Source organism: Carcharhinus amblyrhynchos, chromosome 10 (assembly GCF_965287045.1).
Source record: "Carcharhinus amblyrhynchos chromosome 10, sCarAmb.v2.hapA, whole genome shotgun sequence".
In the NCBI taxonomy this organism is placed as follows: Eukaryota; Metazoa; Chordata; class Chondrichthyes; order Carcharhiniformes; family Carcharhinidae; genus Carcharhinus; species Carcharhinus amblyrhynchos.
The window spans coordinates 1,977,480-1,995,566 of record NC_137333.1 but is presented as its reverse complement, the minus strand read 5'-3'; the positions used below and the strand labels follow the sequence as shown (position 1 = coordinate 1,995,566).

General features: G+C 45.0%; 1 protein-coding gene across 1 annotated transcript; it reads right to left on the bottom strand.

Moving 5' to 3' along the window:
• Positions 1–12,628: 12,628 nt before the first annotated feature.
• Positions 12,629–17,827, bottom strand: zic5 (Zic family zinc finger 5). The gene is made up of 2 exons (XM_080197834.1): positions 16,816–17,827; positions 12,629–13,062 (listed from the first exon to the last, which is right to left on the bottom strand). Exons 1-2 carry the CDS (start codon positions 17,825–17,827, stop codon positions 12,629–12,631), a joined length of 1,446 nt encoding a protein of 481 aa, XP_080053960.1.
• Between the last annotated feature and the right edge of the window lie 260 nt (positions 17,828–18,087).

Here is an 18,087-nt window from a genome sequence, read left to right as displayed (position 1 = left end):
AACAGAAATTGCTGCATTTATATCATGTAGTGTCTTTTGATCAGAATGTCGACCGCACTGCTCCTCTTCAAAACAGTGACTTGGGATTTTTTATATCCACCCAAATCCTAACACTTCAGCCAAAAGACATTAGCTCTGACAGTGCCGTGCTCCCTCAATGCTGCATTGATGTGTACTTTACCTCTTTTTGATGCTAATGCCCTGGAGTGAGACTTGAACCCAGAACCTAATAATTTGGAAACAAGTGGACTACCACTAAGTCATAGTATTTCCCAGGAGGAGGAGGAGGAGTTCTGCCTCACTAAGGTACTTTTATTGCATTCAATGAGAAAGGATTACAGCATGCCAACACTATAGTTAAGAAAGCCCACCAACACTTCTACTTTCTCAGAAGACAAAAGAAATTTGGCATGTCAGCTACAACTGTCACCAACTTTTATGGATGTACCACAGAGAGCATCCTTTCTGGTTGTATCACAGCTTGGTATGACTGCTGCTCTGCCCAAGACTGCAAGGAATTACAAAGGGCCGTGAATGTAGCCCAATCCATCACGCAGACCAGACTCCCATCCATTGACTCTGTCTACACTCCCCGCTGCCTCAGAAAAGCTGCCAGCATGATCAAATACCCCACGCACCCCAGACATTCTCTCTTCCACCTTCTTCCATTGGGAAAAAGAGACAAAAGTCTGAGGACACGTACCAGCCGACTCAAGAACAGTTTCTTCCCTGCTGCCATCAAACTTTTGAATGGATTTACCTTGCATTAAGTTGATCTTTCTCTACACCCTAGCTATGACTGTAACACTACATTCTGCACTTCTCCTTTCCTTCTCTATGAATGGAAAGCTTTGTCTGTATAGCGCGCAAGAAACAATGCTTTTCACTGTATCCTAGTACATGTGACAATAATAAATCTAATCAAAATTCTGCTCAAACAAACAGAGCAAATAAATTGAAATCTTAGTTGTTAATGGCTGAGCTCTTTACAGAACTTAACCTAAGAGGCTAGACAGGACTTTGGTTTAAATTCTCACCAAGCATGCTCTGATAATACACGAGGGTATGGTGGCACACTGTTAGCATTACTGCCTCACAGAGCCAAGGATCCAGGTTCAATTCCCAGTTTGGGTCATTATCTGTTTGGAGTTTGCATGTTCACCCCGTGTCTACATGGATTTCCTTCAGGTGCTCCGGTTTCCTCCCACAGTTCAAAGGTGTGTGGGTTAGGTACATTGGCCATGCTAAATTGCCCCTTCATGTCAGAGATACTAGCTAGGGTAAATGCATGGGGCTATGAGGATAGGGCCTGGATGGGATTATGGTCGGTGCATTCTCAATGGGCCAAATGGCCTCCTTCTGCGCTGTAGGTTTCTATAATTCTATAATGCCACATCGAGTGTGAAGACTCATTCTTTCTGATGAAGTATTTGGGGTGCAATTTGAACTCACACAACCTTCTGCTGTCGAGGTGGAAGTACTGCAATTAAAGTTACCATTTAAGGGCATCACAGCAAAATGAATTGTACCGTGACATTGTAGACATTTGGTTACACAGATAGGTGATTAGCATGGACTTCCTGTCAGCAGTCTGGCTTGTGCCATTGACTCTAGGTTGGGGATATTTATGTTAAGGAGGCAAGTACCCAATCCCTCCACCCCTGACCAAAAAGGCCCCATCTGGGACAGGGAAGGGGGTCTAGTGGGAAGGTGATATTTTCATTTTGAAAAAAAAGTGTTGCCATTGGGAAGCCATCATTCAACCTCCATTTCCCCATTTCATAGAATCACCTCAGTGCAGAAGGAGGCCATTTGGGCCATCAAGCCTGCTCTGACTCTCTGACAGAATATATTATCCAAGCCCATCCACTGCCCTATCCCCATAACTCCATGCATTTACCCTACTAATCCCCCTAATCTATGCAGCTTGGGACACAAAGGGGCAATTCAGCATGGCCAATCCACCTACCCTGCACATCTTTGACCGTAGGAGGAGACTGGAGCACCTGAAGAATATCCACACAGACACGGGGAGAATGTGTAAACACCACACAGACAGTTACCTGAGACCAGAATCAAACCCGGGTCCCTGGCGCTGTGACGCAGAATTGCTAACCGTTGCACCACCATGCTGCCCACAGGTGTGTCCACACTATATAGGCACACCAACTAGAGTGCAGAAAGAGGTGCAACTGGTGGAGTATCTATCTAGTTTGAGGGGATGTGTACCGACCCTCCCCCCCCCCCCCCCCCCCCCACCACATACCAATCCTGCTACAGGATGGAAAAGGGCAAATATAAGAGGTGAGTGTGCACCTCCACCCAACTCACATCCCCAGTCAGAGTTTTGACAGGTGGACGAATCGACAAGCGGCATGTTCAGCTGCATCCCAGCAATTTAGGACTGAGATTAGGAGAACTTTCTGTGCTCAGAGGGTTGCATGTATTCAGTAATTGAATATACTCTAGATAGAGATTGATAGATGAATATACTCCAGATAGAGGTTGATAGATGAATATACTCTAGACAGAAATCGATAGATAAATATACTCCAGATAGAGATTGATATATGAATATACTCTAGATAGAGATCGGTAGATGGATATACTCTAGACAGAGATTGATAGATGAATATAGTTTATATAGAAATGGATAGGTGAATATACTCTAGACAGAAAGTGATAGATGAATATAGTCTAGATAGAAATGGATAGATGAATATACTCTAGACAGAAATCGATAGATGACTCTCTTCTAGACAGAAATTGATAGATGAATATAGTCTGGACAGAGATTGATAGATGAATATACTCTAGACAGAGAGGAAGAGATATTCTAAAATATGAGGAAAGGGTAAGAAAGTGAAGTTGATTTGATATTCAGTCAGGATCTTATTGAATGTTGGAATGGTTTGAGGGATCATGAAGTTTTCTCTGCTTCTTATGATTCAAACCTGTTTTATCCTCATGAGTTGCAGACCTGAATATTGTTCAGTTCTGGAAGCCTTTGAAGGATTATTCTCTTTCTTTGACCTATAACGTAGCCAGTTACTCTCTATCCCATTTTTCTAATTCTGAACTTGGGGTTTGAGGTTTTCCTGGTTCCTTGGGTCTCTGCGCCACACTAAATAATTCAATCACCCAATGTCTTTGCTTGCTTCTCTGTCATTTCCTTGTAGTTTCTTGCCTTCACGGCTATTCATCCCTCGCTCTCTCTCTTTCTCGTTGTTGCTACTATTTTCTCGACAGTTTCCTCCTGTCCACTGAGGGCATGACCCTTTTGTTGGGCGTGCAGTTTGTACCGGGGATCAGAGTCCTAGGCAACGAGATCCATAGTCATCGCAGCCTATTCCTCAGCTAGTGGCATCACAGCTGAGGCTGAGAGGCACTTCCAGTTAACTCGTCGCAATAAGGCTTGGGAAGCCTAAGGTCGATGCTCGCAGCCTCCTCCAAGACCCCTCATCCGACATCAACTAACCCATCCCGGACTGGGATGCTGATGAATTGTACAGTTTCATTAACAGAGAATAAATTCAGTGACTCACAGAACATCCTTATTTTTGAGTCTGTGGACCCAGTGGCGGGGGGGCAGTGATGATTTTTTTTCAGTGTAAACCTAGTACTATAGCCCATTTCATCCCTTTCTCAGTCGGCGTGTCGGTTTAAAATTGAGCCGGTTTCACGCCTATTTTTGGTGCACTCTGAAACTTTACCTCTCGAGCTGATTCTCTCTATCTCGCCCTCACTCCTCTTTCATTCAGCGTTAACTCGACATTATCTGTTTCCCCTCACACCTCCCCAAGCACAAACCCCCTCACACACGTACCCCACACACCACCCCTCACTCTGCCTCTTGCCCTAGCGGCGACCTCGTGCGTTCACTACCTCCTGCTTCCCTCGCCTTCTGAAACACCACACAAGACCAGTCCTCCACTGTCTCTCCCTTTCCTTCACCTGTCCGTGTCGGGCACAGAAGTAACGGGATGGTGTACAGTGAAGTAGGCATACTTACTGTATTGTACAAGAAAAGCCACACACGAACACGCTCAGTGAGTCACAGGCAACAAAGAACTTCTAAATGAAGACAAATATTGTCGCTTTCAGTTGGTTTGGTTTGTCCCGACTCGATGTTACATTAAGACGTAAGTTTACGCTTTTATTGTTTCACTCAGATAACACCACGAGTCCAGGGGAAAACAAACCTGCTTGTGGTACCCAATCAATCCCGCTGGGCAGTCCAAAAAAAATCAAGCTCTTCAGTGCTAATTACAAATAAATGATGATGTGCTCACTAAGTAATTGATTTAATGAAGTTCCTATGAAACTATTAAAAACGGGTAAAGGTCAGGAGAGAGACGCCCCAGAGCGCACATTGTCGGATGCTTAACTCCAACAATCTCTTCCAAAAGACATCGGGGCTAATAGGTGAAGTCACAGCTGCCCGAACCTGACTTCTGGGAGGGAATCAATCGCTCCCCAAATTTACCGCAATTCAAGCGGTCCTAATTCAACAGGACACCAGCCCCTTGTTTTTTTACACCATCCCCCCCCCCCGCCCCCAGCACCACCCCCGCTCCCCTCCCCAGCATTGAAAACTTCTTCAAGAAAAGCATAGAATGCACTTTCAACAATTCCACCATCTGTGACAAAAGCCCCTGAACCAGCATTTAGCACGCTAGCCGGCCTCTCTCTCTCGCCTGCTTAGCAAAAGACCTGGAGAGGCAATGTACTTACAATCTGCCAGAGTCCCCAAACTCTGCAACTTCCGAGAGAGAGGAATCTTCACCATTCAAATTAAACCTTGGCTCCTGAGCACGGCTTTATCTGTTTCCCAGAACAACACGATGCCAGCTTTTTTTCTCTCTCTCTCCCTCTCTCTCCCTCTCCCTCTCTCTCTCCCTCTCTCTCCACCTATTCAAGAGATGTAAGCAGTGCGGCCAGGTAGGGTGCTTGGTAGATTTTGGCACAATGCCTAAAGTTGTGAATGTGTGTCCATTAACAAGAAGTATTTCCACTCTGAAATCTCACACTTGAGTCAGCAAGGAGAATGGGGCCGTGGACCATGTTTGAGACGGCAGCAACGGGGGGAGAAAAAAAAACCTCCCCAAATCCTACACACTGTAAAACAAACGCGGGCTTTTAGGCTAATGGAAAGTTTTGGCAAAAGTTTCCCAAGTTAATGATAATGTGGATTTTTTTTTCTCAAATCACAGAAGGCTGACCTTGCTAAAGGAGATTTAGAAACCTGTTGTTAAGTTGTGAGTTGACCAGGATCTACTAGGGCTGAAAGCGGCTCCCTCCAATTTGAGCAGTGCCTGCTCGCGCCTTTATTGATGGCTAGTTTAAGGGACATCCGACCTGTCTGTCGCTTTCCATTAGGATTGTTTTACGAGCCTTTCCTTTGGTTCAGACATCAAGGGGACTGGTCCAGCCAGTCCCTGCGTGTGTAACGAGGCTAGCTGGATTCTTGCGCAAAAGTATCTCCAAACTCACATTCCATGCTAAAGCGAACTTCCCTCTCTTCTCAATCCCCGTTCACACAACCTGATCTATTTTGTTTTTCCAAAAAAAAGCTACAGTAACATTTGGCAGACACTCCCCCGAAGTGAAGTCCGTGCACCAATCCTACATGTTGCTAAACATGTTTAGGTAGAAGTGAAGGAATCTCTCAGAGTGCTGACAGCCTCATCCCCCATCTTTCTAAGGGACTGCATCGTGATTTTGTCTCAGTCACCTTGTGACAGAGAGAGGGTGCGCTGTGCTGGCGATGCCCTTGGTGCTTGGGATGGATTGCAGAATAATTTAGTGTCCTTGTTAAACCCAACCCAGTTACTGAACCACGTGGACCCTTTCACCTTTCAGAAGCACTCCTAGTATTCCAGGACTTAAGCATTGTTTCCGCCACCGACCCTCCCCCCTCACCCCACCGCCCCGCCCCCTGCACCGTCCACCCCATTCAATCCTCTTGCAGGTAACATTTTAAAAATGTTTTAACATTTAAAAAAGTGTTTCATTTTCCCAACTCGCTCCGACTAAATATTCACCTCTGTCAAATTCCCCACCCTTTCAACATTGAGTGGGAAGTATAGGCGAATGGTGTGTAAATTAGCCCAAACGGCTGAAGCTGCTTAGGCTCTGAAGCCTTAATTTCCTGAGTCTAGAATGAGTTTCTGATTTCGGTTTCTATCAGTGAGGCCTGGGAGTTTCAGAAAGTAGTGGGTGGGAGGGCACCGTTTCTGACTGGGGATTATTTCCTTTACAAGGCTTTGAGAGGCGAGGGGTCAGTTTCCACCTATACACATCGGCCAAATTAGAGACAGAGTCGCTGAAAACACTCTTCACTTTCAATATCATAGTGAATAAGCAGATATTTTGAGGCAATTTTCATTTCTGTAATTTTTCCGACCAGTACCATGGATGTTTGTTGATGCTGACTGTTACTTGTGGCAGTTAGCAAGAAGCTTCCAGACATTATCTGGAGACAGCTCTTTGTAAGCAGTGTGAGGAGGACTGCTTTTCGGGGGCTTTTATTCTTAACTATTATTCTTCACCGCGTTTAAACATAAAGTGTACAATGTGATTAAAAGGCTATGGCGCAGTGAACGAATTGGGCAGATTGGCCTGAAGCAGGATTTGGACAGGATAGACCCTACGGTAAATATGAAACTAATGTTTGGTATAAAGCTTAAACAATCACATGGATTCTCAGAATGAACCAAAGGTTGCTCTCAAGAGCATGCTCTGTGTTGATGGTGGTCATTCTAAATCGCCCGTAAACCAAGCCAAAAGTTCCAGTTAGATGCACGAATGACATGTTTGGTCTAATGCGAATACATTGATCTTTCAACATGTAAATCAATGTTTTTAGGGGGAGGTTTCTGAGCTTGCTGAATCCCTGTTTGCAGGGTGCGGTTTACAAAGCTATCTCCAGTACTACAGGAAGTGCACTTTCACTAAACTAAATGTATGTACAACAGAAAAAAAGAAGCTGCTTGGACTAACGATGTCGTTTGACAAGTGTGGTGAAGAACATAGACAAAGCTGAGATGGAGCTGAATCGTAAGCAGCCTTAATTAACACCAGCTTAAATAGTCGGACAGGGCAGCGCAGAAAAAAGTCAAAGAAAGACTTTCAGGCTGACTGCCCCTTGACAAGCTCTTTTTTTCCCTAATGTCATTCAATATTTAATGCACTCTGTTTGTAACGCTGTGACTGGTGCTTGGTTCTCAGCAAGCACATTACTTTTCACTGTGTCCAAACTAAAAGACAGCCCCTCTGAAGAGAGAGTACAAAATGTGCTAAATGTAATTATATAAATACATATATATACATATATATATACATACATACACATAATATAGAGACAATCAGAGACAATCTACTTTCAGAGTTCCAAAATATAACATCTGTACTCCAGTTTATGGAGTTCCTTTTGGTATTTCCGTTTCTACAAAGAAAGGTTCGGCTGTAGACAGTTCGTCATTGTAATATATTTATATTAAAGTGAAATAAGCAAGAAAATATGGGAAAATATTAACAATGGGTTGTACACAGTATGTGTGCACAATTACCCTTGTTAATATGGTGAAATCTAATTATTTTACAGTATGGAATCTCAGATCAAATATAAATATTTCGAAACAAGTCATTACTTGCAGGGGGAGAAGGTATAAAAGATATTTACAACTTTCCAAGTACACTCTCCTCCGCCGCTTGACTCTGAAATTGCCAGTTTATCTTGTGCATCTGTTATGAATAAATTTTGGGTAAAACAGGATATGGTTTGGGGAAAGAGGAGAGAAAAAGCTATGTTTGATAATTTAGTGGCGAGGCGGCGTGTGAGCCGAGGAACATGTGGCCAGTATATCTGTCACTCTGGTGTCTAAAGCGGTGTATTCTAAGAACATACGTGAAGTTGAGTTGAAATCGAGATTCTAACCAACACACACAACAGACAACGCAGGTATATAAATAATCCCTTTAAACGATCTGTTTACTATCGGTTTATTCCACACACACAAAAACACACACATACACACACCATCCTCTCCCCCCAACCCCCACCGAAACAACCGACACCCTCCCCTCAGATTCAACAGAGTGGCGTCTGAAAGTCTGACTTGCAAAGTTACTGATTTCCAGTCTGTATGTTAAGGCAGTTCATGTAAGTAATTCCAGTGGGCTTTCTGGTAAAGGAGAACAAATCGCTGACAAAAGGGAGCGCTTTTCAATTCAGCTGTGTCGTTAGGACGACGGGAAAGTATTCCTCAGATAATAAGTTCCACTTCAAAGGGTTTTCCATTCATCGGTGACTGCTTCGCTCTTTTATTTAGTCCCCGGGTTTTTCACTCGAAGGAATCATCTGTTTAGTTATTTTCCATCCTGTTTATTTTTCACCATTCACAGAGTACTTGTATTAGATAAACAGAGAGCGATAACATATTGCACACAATAGTTGGTAAGCCTCCCAAAAAAAAAGGAGGGGGGAGATAAAAGATCCGAGTAAATACTTCAAGATCCATCCAAAAAAAAGCAAGTAAAGTAGCTGGCTGATATTTGGAGAGGAGGTGGGAGGGAGGAGAGGTAAGGTAAGGTAAAGGAGGAGGGGGTGGGGTGGGGGGAGAGTCGCTCAGAAAGGGGCAAAACTAAATATGGACGGTTCTGATGCAGTGGAAATTGACTCAACTAACATAGCATGAAACGAAAGGTCAATGCAACTGTATCTTAATAGACTGTCGCGAATCGAGGTAGACCTGCTTTGAATGCAGCCTGCTCTGGGCTTACTCATTGCCATAGCAATCTTAACGCGCCATGTTGATATACCGTAAAAGCAGTAGTTTGAATTTCAAAGCGGTTTGCCTTTGAACTTTCGCCTGCCTGATTAGACTCTTGCGCTTTTTTTTGTTGCTTTTTTTGTTGTCTTGGGTTGCGCTTCCTCGGCACCTCTTGTGTTTGGCTTCTCCAAACTCATCAGCGACCAACTACAGATATGGGTTGTCCCAGGAGGGGGGCGGGGGCGGGCTGGGGGGGTGGTAGGAGAGGAAGCTTGCGACTCATCTCTTAAAACGTGAGCCCACTTTTTTTTAAGTGTGTGTTTTGTTTGCAATTTCGGCATCTGGTTCTGCCCACGTGTAAACTGCAAATGCTCACCAAACCAAGCACACACGCACACATACTTAACGGGACTGGAGAGGCAGCAATCTCCTCTTGTTTTGACAATATTTGTGTTGTCTTCAACCCTGTTCCTGGCCCAGTCTCACAACACTCTGCTTACAGAGAAAAAAAGAACTTGCTCGCTCGTTGAAAACATGGAGCGAAATTATTTGCTTGGTGTTATCTAACCACTATTTATTAGACATATTCGTATCTCTGACAAAGGGCATGTTTACATCAATACACTGTATAAGTGTGTGTGTGTGTGTATGTGTGGGTAGAATGGACACCCTTTTGACTACTTGTAGCTGAAAGTTAGAGACGCCACAGATGAACAAATGGCAAGTTTGTTGAGATAGCCCTCCAAAAAAAATAGTACTTTTTCTAACAGTGCAAGGTGTACACTGATAGCCCCATGCTGGGGTGGGTGCGGGACTGGGTGGGTGGAGGGTGAACACTGTCACCGCTTAAATAAGGCGCTGCTTAAAGCTAAAGTGAGCGTTATTGTAAATATATTCAAATGTGGAGATGGGGTTTGCCAATTGCCATAGAAATCCTAACGCAGCATGAAGAGTGTCCAAGCGCCAAGTCTTCCGCTCTGGAGTAAATGACTTTGAAGTGGCGCAGGACAGGCACTGGCCACATTTTAACTCTATAGGGAGGAGAGCGAGATTGTGGAGTTTCATGCAGCAAGTATAGAGGGGAAGCGTGTTTTTTTTTACATTCTTTACAACGATCTGCTTATTGTCGGATATCTTTTATCTTTTATATCTGCCATGAATGATTCATGTCTAGATGCTTTTGTACAAGCCTTCCTTTCACCAGAAACTTCATTAGAGAGCTATAGGTTTCCCCATTGATTGGCGCCTTCATTTACATGAGTCTTCTTCTGCTTCATATGCTTTTAATTGTGAATCTCACAGAAACAACCTATTTCATTTAGGAGGCATATCACTCATTCTTCGGATTGCTTTCTGGCGTCCCGGGCCTGTGCTTGTGCCCACATTTCCATCTGCTCTTTGACACTTTGGCCAACAGGAATGTAGTTCCTGTTGCTTCATTTTATCGGCGATGTATCAGAAGAATGTGCATTAAAACTGGAAAAGGTTGCGTGGTCCCGAATTCGTAGATCTCAACCTTTGGATGCACAGTGTGAGATATCTCTCTGCCTTAAAAGGCGATTCTGAGTGATGTTCTTTTTTAACTGATGGGTCAAGTTGTTTTTTCAATCCCAATTAGAAAGAGAATGCGCCACCAACATCATATCTGAAGTCATAATGATCCAAGTGGAATCTCGGGCCACCTTCCGCAGTTGTGAGGCAGGCATGGATGGGGAAACGGAATGTGTAATGGTGGAATTTCGGGGAACGTAAGAACCCCATTTCCTCCTGCCCTGGACTATTTCTGGATTGTTTTTCTTTATCTACTGGAGATTCATGTGGTGTTTGTACAACATAACGCTACAATGTGACTGCCAATAGGATAAACGGAACCACAATGAAATATCCATATGTACACAGACTGGGCCTGTGAAAGGGAAATAGGCAGCAAGGGATGGCAACCTGGGACCCAATAGTTCCAAGGGGCAAGCATTGCCTTTCTTGGGCGCCATGCACAAATGCTAATTACAGACAATATTCGGAATTGTTTCACCTCCCATTTGCCAACTATAGGTAGCTAGCACCTCGAACATTTACTGTAGTCCTTCTGTACATCCCGTTTGCGATAATCAGGTGAATAGTTGCACTGGGGCAAATGTTGCCGTCCAGCATAGAAATAAAAGTTACACCAAGAATTCTAAGCTTCAGACCGTTAGCCAATGAGTTGATTCCCCGCCATCGAGGTAAGGATTTCCATATCCGCAACGCTAGAATTTACCGTCCATTTAACACACAATGCGGTTATTAACGCTGAAGGGAAAACAATATTTGTTTATTCACAATTTTAAAATACATTGTCACGCGTTTAAATCTCTTTCACTGAAACACGATTCTAACCGATGTACAGGTGGACCATTCATGGTTTTAGAGGGACCTCTATCTCTCCGTTGCATTTTGTGTGTGGGGGTGGGGGTGGGGGTGGGGGGGTCGCAGATTCCAATCAGAGATGTCTGGCGGGGCGAGGGGGTGGGGGGGGGGTGCTGTCTGTTCATTAAAAAAATGACTGCAACATGCATGATAATAATAACATATGCACCAATACTGGAGTTACAACGATTCACTGCAGCACCAGGAAGAATAAAACAATCACATATCTTCATCTTCACATTTCACGTTTCATTCAAGTAAGCGGAAAATAAATGTTCGGACAGACCACAAATTCATCATCACCATACGATACGCCACCAAACGTAATAATATAATTCTTTGGTGTCTCTGTACTATTGCAGAAAGATATTACACATCAGCAAATAAATTATAGTTTACAAATTGAAGAGCATTTACGGACGAAAATCTTAAGGTAGCTAACGATTATATCAACGACTCGCAGCCCACAACGATTATGTACAAACTCTACAGGGACAGACCTGTCATTTTTGCGTCTCCTGGCCTCTAAGGACATATTAGTGCTCTTTAGTCTGTTTGTACGAAGGCCTGAATAATTATGAGTGAAATATAAATTTTTTTTGTCGATACCATAATGGATAGAAAAAAACACACAAAAGGTCGGGTTCTACAGATTCCCAGTAAAGGTTGATGTATTGTCAGTACAGATTTCACAGGGTCACATAGAGTCCTTGCGCTTTTCAGCGTTACTGAGATATATGACTGGTTTAGGAAAATCCTAATTCAACTCTTTTTGGTAACAGTGGGGCGGATGGACATGAGCTCGTGTTTGTGTGTTATTAAAAGAACCCGATAGGACTGAGTCATTTCATCTGGACATAGAAATATGGCGATCTCGCTAAACACCTCCCCCCCCACCCCCACCCCCGCCCCCTCCTCCGGAGCTGGTATCTTTGTTGTCCTTCATCATGTCACAGAAGTGTGGGATATCCCTTCCCTCAGACCGTCGAGTTGTAACACTTCAACACTGTCCTAACCCCCACTTGCATCCCCGTGGGGGGCACTGGCGGTGTGTAGTCTACTAGTTCCAGAAAGCGGAGATGTTCTCCCGGTCGAGAGAAATGTAGTATTGCTGGGCCGAAGTAGGTCAGACGATATGTTTTGTTCCTCTAAGTCACGTTTTGATTTCATACCACCAATATTTACAAGTCTTAAAACAAATCAAACCGTGACTTTCTTTTATCTTCAATGATCCCAATCCACAGAGAATGGGAGCATCGACCAGAAAACTGCATACAGGGTCAGGTCCATAGCCCTTAAGTTGTTCTCCTTCGAGGTATGAAGCTAGTTGGTTTAAGATGGCCACGGGCCACATCTTTGCTGGTTCTATTTGATGGCCGCCATTGCTACAGACCTTCTCTGGACCATTCTCAAGGTGCCTATATGAACGCCTCTTCAGCTCTCCTCTGTCAGAGCATTGTCCTGGGGTCCGGGTCCCTGTAAGCCTCCTCATCCTCGGTGTCGGATGAGGTGCCATTGCTTGACGGGGTGTGCAGGCTGTTGGCAGCCCCGCTACCCTGGCAGACGTACCACTCGTTGAGGTTGGTAACTTGTGAGGAGACGCTGGCAGTGCGGCCCCTAGCTGGTTCCGAGGCCGGCGACACCATCCCTAAGGGCGTGTTTGAGAGCTCGTATCCCGAGCTGAGGGGGGGCGGTGGGGATTTACAATGTACCTTCATGTGTTTGCGAAGGGAACTGGGATGAGTGTAAGATTTGTCGCAGCCCCTCACTTTACAGTTGTACGGTTTGTCGCTGGTATGCACATGAGAATGTTTCTTTCTGTCGCTGCTATTGGCAAATTTCCTGTCACAACCATCAAACTCGCATTTGAAAGGTTTCTCTCCTGAAAATAGTAAAAAAAAGTGTAAGGGAACACAGTCGACTGTTTTCATATAATAAGGTTTTTCAAACAATGCGCGTGGTTCATTGCAACCATTTGAGTATTGTATTTAAAAGTAAATTCCTACATTCCAGCAGTGGTTTTCCATTGGCTGCAGTGTGCTTTGGGATGGGCGGAGGGCACGAAAGGCGCTATCTAAATGCTAGTGTTCTTGTTTAAGTATACTTGCAACATAAAATGAAAGCCTTACAGTGGTGACCAGCTGGCGGGATTCTCAAACCCACCAACTTGCGTCTGGGAGGCAACTCTTAGTTTTAACAGCAAAGTATTTCATTCACTCTTTAGTTTGACACGAACGCGCCCCGGGAAGAAGCGTTTCTCTTTTCTAAGATTTCCTTGTGTGAGTCCGTTGCAAAAGGAAAGTCAAATTCCTCATTGTTCCGCTGAAGGATTGGGAAACTTTAAAGTCCGCCAACATGTTTTAACATTTAACTTGGAAAGGGGAAAATTGCTGCTGAGGTTTCTGGCAAGCTTCCTTGGCCAGAAGTTTTAAGACAAGTTTTAGTTAAACTTCTTACACTATTATATTTGAATATTTCTATTCCCCTCTCACACGCCGATATTCTGAGGCACTTCGGGAAGGTGACTGTGAACAGAATATTGGCGTTTGGTATTTGCCTGGTCAGAACTTGGCCCGTTTAACAATCTGTAACAAGTCGAATTGAACCAGTCTGGCGACCTTCGAGATCAAACCCCAGCCTCGTATTTTTTTTGTGTGTGTCCTTTATAATATTTCTTTCATTGTTTATTCTGCAGTCCAGCGCCTAGTGACCTGATATTTAGGCAAATGTATGCCTCTCTGCAATATTAAAATGTGTTCCATTGAAACGTCCCAGTCACCAAGAGTAGCATCAACATTACAGGCCAACTCTACACAAAGTTATCGAGCAGAAATCTCGCCTACATATTTATTCTCAGATTAGGGTTCAAATGGAAAACGGATTCATATCACGCTCTGTCTTGTTTGTTTGGAGTTAACTTGAACGAGGACAATAACTCCAGGTTTGGTGGCCATCTTTGTAAGAAGGGGCATTTTGCATCATTGGAAATGCAGTTTTTGGACTCCTCTCGCTAACATGATTGAGGTTCACTTGCATCTTAGTGTCCGACAAACACTTGGCGGAATCTTTGCAAAATGTCCTTGCCTTGGATCTAATAGGTGTTACTATTCTTACGCGGGGGGTTGAAATGGGGCTGGCCAAATGCAGAGGGCCACAGGCGTCTTCCAGTATTACACCGTCCCGGTTCTGTTTTACATTGTAAACATTTATATTTAGCTGCGTGGACTGCGGCAGCCCGATGCAGTGCCTGGCTCCCAGGGGCTGCTCATAAACTAGCACTTCCAAAACGTCTGGTGTTTGGCCTGGCGGTTAGAGAGGAGTTTCTGGCCCCCAAGCTGTGATGTTAGGAGAAAGACACTGACAACCTTTGACTTCCGTGTTGCATTTTTGCGTTGAGCTTGGGGCTCCAGAAAGCACTCGATGCTAAAAACCGATTCGCCCTCAAACATAACCCCCTCTTCATGGCAATGAGTGTAAACTGGCTCCATTTAAAGCTGCCCCTGTCATCAGGAACATGACTGCTACTCGGATTTCCCTGTGCTTCCCATGCATTTTTCTCCTTCAGATGCACTGTTTTAGGCCACATTTCCCATGTGTGGGTCAGGTACAGAGTGGAATTTCCTCCCATAAGGACGTGTTACTCAGCATATCAATGCCTTCGTTTATCAAGTGTATCAAACACAGAGCGAACTCTTAGCAAACTCTTAGGGTAACCACAGCCTTTGTTTCCGAACACTTGAGAGTTTACAAACTTATCAATCCTCAAACCCTGACACCGAAAGGCAGACAGCACACACCCATTCGAACAGGCAGAGAGTGTACTTTCTTTTCTTTTTTCTAAAAAAAGGAGCAAAGAATTATGTTAATTGACTTTACAAACACACTTGGCGCACATCGCCATATTGTGTGTGTTTTTGCCTGGAAGGGGCGGGGGGGCACCGTTATATCTATCTGAAAAGTTGTGTTTTTGGCGGCGAGCTCTGCTCTGCACCCACTCTGAATCTCAGCAACATCGGGTTTCATTTGTTGGGCGGACATGAAGTTGATTGGCAATTTTACCTCGCTGCTCCACTGAAGTGAAGAAAGTAATTCTGCTTCCCCGTGTGACGCTAATTACCATTTTTTGTGTTATTTTTAATCTATGACCCATTTAAAAATACTAGAATATGAGCAGTTAACCCTCCCCGAACTCCTGTTATTTTTTTCTCTCTAGGTCCAAGTGGACAGTACTCAAAAGGTGACCATTTTCTAACTCTAGTTAGGAACCATTAAGAGGCCTGAAAAGCTAAAAGGGCTACATCAGTGTGTTCAGTTGTGATTTATCTTCATGATACAGTGTTGGGAGGATATAAGACTACAAACCGAATAAAATGGAAGTCTTAAACAGGTCCCTTACTTTCCGCACTTCTGTTGAGAAGACATGGACAGGATCCGGGCAACCGAATCTATCCCTCCAATTGGGTCCTTCCCAACGTAGCTGGAATTCCCAGTTCGCTCCCAACCCCACACCCTGATGTTCTTTAAAAAAAAACTCGTGCAACATATTCGTTAGATAAAATCTGTAATCAGGGCAGTCATGGACCATTTGCTTTAACATTTAAACAACAAATTAAGAAGACATTAAAGGAATAAGTGTAACACTATCTGTTTAGACCCTGTGACAGCACACTATAAATCAGGGCAAACACTTAAGCAAAGCATACGTCAATAAACATTCTCCAAGGAATCATATCTGTCTGCAACAATAAATTCTGACCAGCTTTCCTGATTTCGCAAGAAACTAAAAACGATACGCGAGGATACGCAATAAACTTTGTACAAGTTAGATGGGGCACAGCCCTGGGGGCAGGGATTGTTCCTGGATAGTTACTGCTGATAACTCGCACCAACGGTGCTGGCTGACAATGTCTCGGGATAGTTCCTCCCCAAAAACTCTGAAATAGCGCATTTCAGCAGCAAAACCAACTCGCTTTTTTTTCCGATTTACAAGTTCCAATCCTTCCCCGCAGTGAACCGTTTACAAAACTGCACTGAAATCTCTCTGTGCCATTCTGGGCTTTCAGTTTACTCTGCTCATTCTCAATGTACTTAATTTTTTCCTGATTTGAAATATCAGATTTTAATTGGGGAGTGGGGAGGAGGAGGGGGGGAATTCGCTTCTTTAAATCCCAGTAACACCTCCAGTCAAAGCTCCGGTGCCGACATTTAAAATTAGTGACATGTCCTCTCAAGATTCCCCGGGCGGGAGACAAAGGGAGGCCCCCTGTTTTAAACCCCGTTTGCAAATGTTCCCGGCCTGTCTCCCGACATCGGAAATCTCCAAAACCTTACAGACGAAACCGCCTTGCTCTGATTCCACATTCTCAGAATTTGTGTGCCATTTATCGGCGAGTGTATCAGAAAGGGGGCCTGTTTATGATGTGAAAAGGGTTCTGTGACTCTGTGATGATAATGGTTAAGATTTTCGATTGAAGGGTGTGTGTGGGGAGGGGGGGGAGTAAGTGCTAAACTTTTCTTTTTAACTTATCAGAGTTTCGCCCGCAGATGGATGTAGCCATGAGATGTACTCGGGCGAAGAGGCGGGGGGGGGGGGGGGGGGAAACAAAAGCGCAAAAGTGCTTTAAGAAACACCAACCTGTGTGAGTCCTTTTGTGTATCTTTAAGTTTTCCGAGCGAGCGAATACCTTCCCGCAGGCCGGAAAGGGACAGGGAAAGGGTTTCTCCCCTGTGTGAACGCGAATGTGATTCACCAGTTTGTATTTCGCCTTGAACGGTTTCCCCTCTCTGGGACAATCCTCCCAGTAACAAATGTGGACGCTCTGCTCCGGTCCACCGACATGTTCCACCGTGACATGGTTCACCAACTCGTGCATGGTACTGAAAGTTTTCGAACAAGGTTTCTTTGAAGTCTCTTCTTGGTCAATCCACTTGCAGATGAGTTCCTGTTTGATGGGTTGCCTCATGTATCTGAAGAATGCCCCGGCGCCGTGATGAGCCGCTGCCAGGTTAACGTTCAAATTCATGGAGTTGTAAGAGTGCAGGGAAGAAGCGGGGTAATGTTCAGCCCTGTGGTTGAAATGTTCCGGCCTGTAGAGATCCCCCGGCAAGCCCAGGCGCATCTGTCCGTTTAAAGCATGGTGGGATCCCGGCGCCGACTGCTCGTGGAGTCCCGGGAATACCTCCGGATGCCCGCAGCTGGAGGTGGTGGACAAGAACATGCCGTGATGGTGATGGTGATGGTGCGAGGCAGACGATGGGTGTTGCTCGGGTAACCCGTGCATCACGGACGCTGAGAGGTCTCTCCTGAGGATATAGTCCCTGCCGCTCGCGTAGCCCGAGTGGGGGTGACCCGCTGGGTAGCTGCCCGAGTTCTGCGCGGAGCCGAAAATCGCCGCCGTCTGCGTCTCGGGGTGGCCGGCCATGTGCTGGGATGGACTGAGTTTGAGGACACCACTAGACTGAGCCATGTGCTCGGGCCCAAAGGGGGTGAGAGCCACGCTGGGGTCGCCGCTCATCTCCCCGGGGTGGAGGTGTGGGTGGCTCACCAGCCCCGGGAAGCCTGACATGTTCTGATGGGAATGGTATTTGTTCGCTGCCAGATCCGCTAATCTCAGTGCTGGGTTCCGCTTGCTTAACGCGGCTTCCATAACTACATCAGTCTGTCCATCCACACTAGTTGGTGGTACAGCTTTTTTTTTCAAAAAAACACTCGCTCTTCAAATCCCCCCTCCCTCCCATCCCACCCCCACCCCTCCCCCACCCGCCCCCCCACCCACCCACCCCCCCAACACACACACAAAAAAAACGAAGGTTGCGAATACACTATTGAGTGCAGTTCAAGCACTTTTTTGAGCACTTTTAACTCTGCCTTTCTCACTCTTGTCCTCAAGCGATTGGAGAACATAGA